This window comes from Galendromus occidentalis, unplaced genomic scaffold, assembly GCF_000255335.2.
Source record: "Galendromus occidentalis unplaced genomic scaffold, Mocc_1.1 scf7180000076383, whole genome shotgun sequence".
NCBI classification, from domain to species: domain Eukaryota; kingdom Metazoa; phylum Arthropoda; class Arachnida; order Mesostigmata; family Phytoseiidae; genus Galendromus; species Galendromus occidentalis.
Window position 1 is genome coordinate 1 of NW_003804372.1, and position 3,788 is coordinate 3,788.

General features: G+C 43.8%; 1 protein-coding gene across 1 annotated transcript; it reads right to left on the reverse strand.

Moving 5' to 3' along the window:
• Positions 1 to 32: 32 nt before the first annotated feature.
• LOC114828579 (replication protein A 70 kDa DNA-binding subunit-like) lies at positions 33 to 744 on the reverse strand (the record flags this gene model as incomplete). The annotated part of the gene is made up of 2 exons (XM_029113192.1): positions 337 to 744; positions 33 to 268 (listed from the first exon to the last, which is right to left on the reverse strand). Coding segments are annotated over exons 1-2 (644 nt in total), but the record flags the coding sequence as incomplete, so codon positions are not given.
• Positions 745 to 3,788: the final 3,044 nt, after the last annotated feature.

A 3,788-nucleotide genomic window follows, 5' to 3' on the forward strand; every position in this document is an offset into this window, starting at 1 on the left:
AGCCCTCCATGTCTGTTAATTTTTCCACGTGCTTGTTCCAGAGATCGAGCGAGACAATTTTCTTCGAGTCGTCAACCAACAACGCCGTTTGCTTTTTCTGAATGGAGCCATCGCGACATGTTATGTTCTGAACCGGGAGTAGATCAAATAGAATTGCCGTCAAGTCTATGAGGCAATTTTTCTCGATATTGAGAATGCTCGCAATCGAGGAACAGAGGGATTGAGTTTGTGGGATGTCGTCCCTCTCGATTTCTTTGATTTTCGAGATCTAGAAAAAGTGATTATGCGTAAGAATGGAAGTATGTGATTGAGCGAGACCGGCGGCTTTGTTTTTACCTTCGAGAGCGTCACTTCACATTCATGATCCGTGGAACTGAAGTGAGGATTGACTGGCTTTGGTTTAAACCCCGTGATTCTATAACAGTGGTTGACCTGGATTGTCGAAAATACTTCATCTGTCTTGTCGCCTGACACGATGACACTAATTCGGGCTGTCTCGTCGGCCATGAGGAAAGAGAATAGTTTTCCTTCTTTTCCGTTTTTGGACCATTCCTTTATGGGTGTTTTCGAGGTCACTCTGCCCTCCAAAACTCCACCATATCTCGTCAAGACCACATCTTTTAGAAACCTTGTTTTTTTGACCATGGAGACATCGCAATCGGGGCTTGTCGTGTTGGATTTGCGCTTCTTGTTAGAAAATCCAGATGGACCCGGGACGTTCCTCGCATTCGTGGCATCGGCCATGATTCGTGAATGCTGGATATCGTTGTCTTGGTGAATCGAAACAAATCTCGCGGCTTTTTATACTTTTCGTCTGTGTCTCAGGACGTCTCTGTAGACAGAATACGCGTACAGAAGCGTATTTCGTATTCCACGAGGTTCGCTCTTATGTCTCGTCTAATTTTAGCTTTTCCACATCTCTTGTGATCGGTATGCAAGAATGAATCCGATTTTTCTCAGATTCAGGATGATGGTCGTGTTAGATACAGATACTCCGCAAGAACGAATTGGTATTTTTCATGCACGATCACACATGTGGATATGAAAAATCCAGATTTCGTCTCGCGGAACCCCAGAATACGTCTCACGGAACCCCAGAAATCTTTTCGCGGAACCGAAGAGTTGGGAAACACTGTTACGGATGATATTATCTTCCAAGTTCCCCATGCGTTTCGATCGTATCCCCGTGAGAACGGGCTCGAGTACCAAAACTAATTCTTGACGCACAGCTCTGGTTTCCATGCTGGCCAGATATGATGACGATTTGGGGTTCTGATGCCTAGTGGGTTTCGAGATTAGAGAAAGATGACATGGTTTCTTGAATTCGAAAATCTATATCCGATTTATTTCGTATTGATCGCATGATCAACTTTCGCATCAGAGCTACTGCTCTCTTTCAGGAAAGGTACCTCTTTTTGCTCAATTGATGCTTCCCCGGATATGGAATCATCCTCGAATCTTCGGAATCAAAAACTCTCTTTAGACGTAGCTCCGAATGGACAATATTATCACCTCACCTTTCCCCATTCAATTTTGTTTCTATTATATAAGTGATATCAATATCAACTGGCTCGATTGGAATATATTCGATAGTGCATCTGATTATTTCAAGGCTTGCGGATACACAATGTTCCTCGTTTTTCCATCTGGCGCGTAAACATATAAGTTAGAGGGGTTTCCGACCCGTGAGCATGCAACGTAGAGTTGTCCATGAGAAAAACATGGATTCGTCAGATCTAAACCACATACTTCTAAAGTTTGCCCTTGGCTCTTATTTATCGTCATCGCGAAAGCAAGTCTTACCGGAAATTGCAAACGTTTGAATTCGAAAGGCATATCCGTAGGTATCATTGGGATACGTGGTAGAAGAACGTCTTCTCCCTTGAATTTTCCGCTCAGTATTGTAGCTTCAATGATGTTGTCAGCTAATCTTTTCACTGCGAGCCTTGTCCCATTACACAATCTGGGTGGGTTTATGTTCCGGAGAAGAATAATCGGAACTCCCAGTTTCAATGTCAATTCATGTGGTGGTAGACCAGGTACGTTCAATGAATTCAGGAACTCTATCGGATAGTTCACAACTTCTTCTTGATCGATCACAGTGTCAATCGATTTATAGATCTTCTCATCGCCTGTCACCTCATTTAAGATGGATGAGTTAATGTCATTCACATCAGAGTTCGTTGGGGCTAATATCGCTCGTGTACTTAGCCACTCGTGATTCCCATAATTTGAGGAAATCTCGGGAAAGATTTTTTGAATCAAATCCTCCTTGGAAGATGTCATCGTGCAGAAGTTCTTTGGCAGTGAAATGCATTCAGAAGAGTCGTCAGCGTCAATCGTTCCATTGCCTATGTCCAACAACTGGTTAGCGAAGACTTCTGCAGATGAATCATTCTGGATTAGAACACGCATGTTAATTCTCAGCGATAGTTTTTTTACATGTTGCCAAAGAGGTGACATTTTCAAACATGCATTCAATTCGTCTGCGGGTGTGGAACGTGGAATAACTGGCAAAGTTTGCCGGAAATCGCCTGATAGAAGGATCAAAGCTCCACCGAACAGACTCTCGTTGCCTCTCAGGTCTGTCAATAAACGGTGTAACGCTTCTAAGGCTCTTTTGTGCGCCATAGTGCACTCGTCCCAAATAATAAGATCGCAGGATTCGAGGATCTTCCCCATCCCTGACCTCTTTGAAATTTTACACGTTGGAGTCTCGTTGATATGTAAATTCAATGGCAATTTCAGCGCCGAATGGGCTGTTCGACCGCCCTCCAGGAGTGTTGCTGCGATTCCAGATGAGGCCATTGCGAGACCTATTTTGTTTCTTGATCGTATTGACGCCAGTAACAATGATATCAGGAAGGTTTTTCCGGTCCCTCCGGGTGCATCCAAGAAATAGAACCCACCTTTGCCTTCCGCGATTGCTTGTAAAATAGTATCGTATGCTTGACGTTGCTCTGAGGTCAACTTTGGAAGATTGTGAGTCACGAAAGACTTCAAGCTGTTAGTATCATAAATCGTTTCGCGCGCGAGATCGCGATCGAAGATTGTTTCCGCTGCTCTATCGGGTGCGGTCATACCCAATTGATTCAATCTCTTGTTAGCAATGGTCAAACATATAGTTTCGATATCAATCAAAGCTTCATTATAGATTGATGATGTGAATTGAAGGTGGTAGTCCTGACTCACTGTTCGGTATCGATGGAGAATATCCTCGCTCATATGATCTTTGAATTCATTCCAAAGATCTTGTGGATTCGAAGGGGAACATGTTGTTAGAATTATTGCAAACAGAATGCGTATCTGTTTAGGCATAGCAGTACTCGAAGCATCGTTGAGTGCTTTCCCCCAGTGCATATCATCTTCTAGAAGATTCAAGGCAAAGCAAGCTTCTCGATAGGTCTCGTGGACTTCGCCGTTCACCGTTCTCAGGTCTTGGAAAGATTGCGGTCCTCTCACGTGTACCAGCAGTAAGCGCAAATAAAAACATTCTTGATTGTTAGGATGAACCGTGTAGATTCGACCTAATGCATCGGTCGAAAACATACTCGGATGTCCCTCAACCGGCTTGCCTTGTTTTCGACGGCTAAATGCTTTCGTAGAAACATTCCATGTGTAGTACTTGGGCACTTCGGCGTAGAGGAGCGATCTCGCGAACGAATCTTTCGCGCACAATGAGAAAAAAGCTGTTAAAGTCGTTTTTGGTGGTGACGACGCCTTCGATTGCATATTTTCGGCAGTGAAGTAAACTCGTTGTCCATTTTCGAGATGCACAGCCAAGTGAA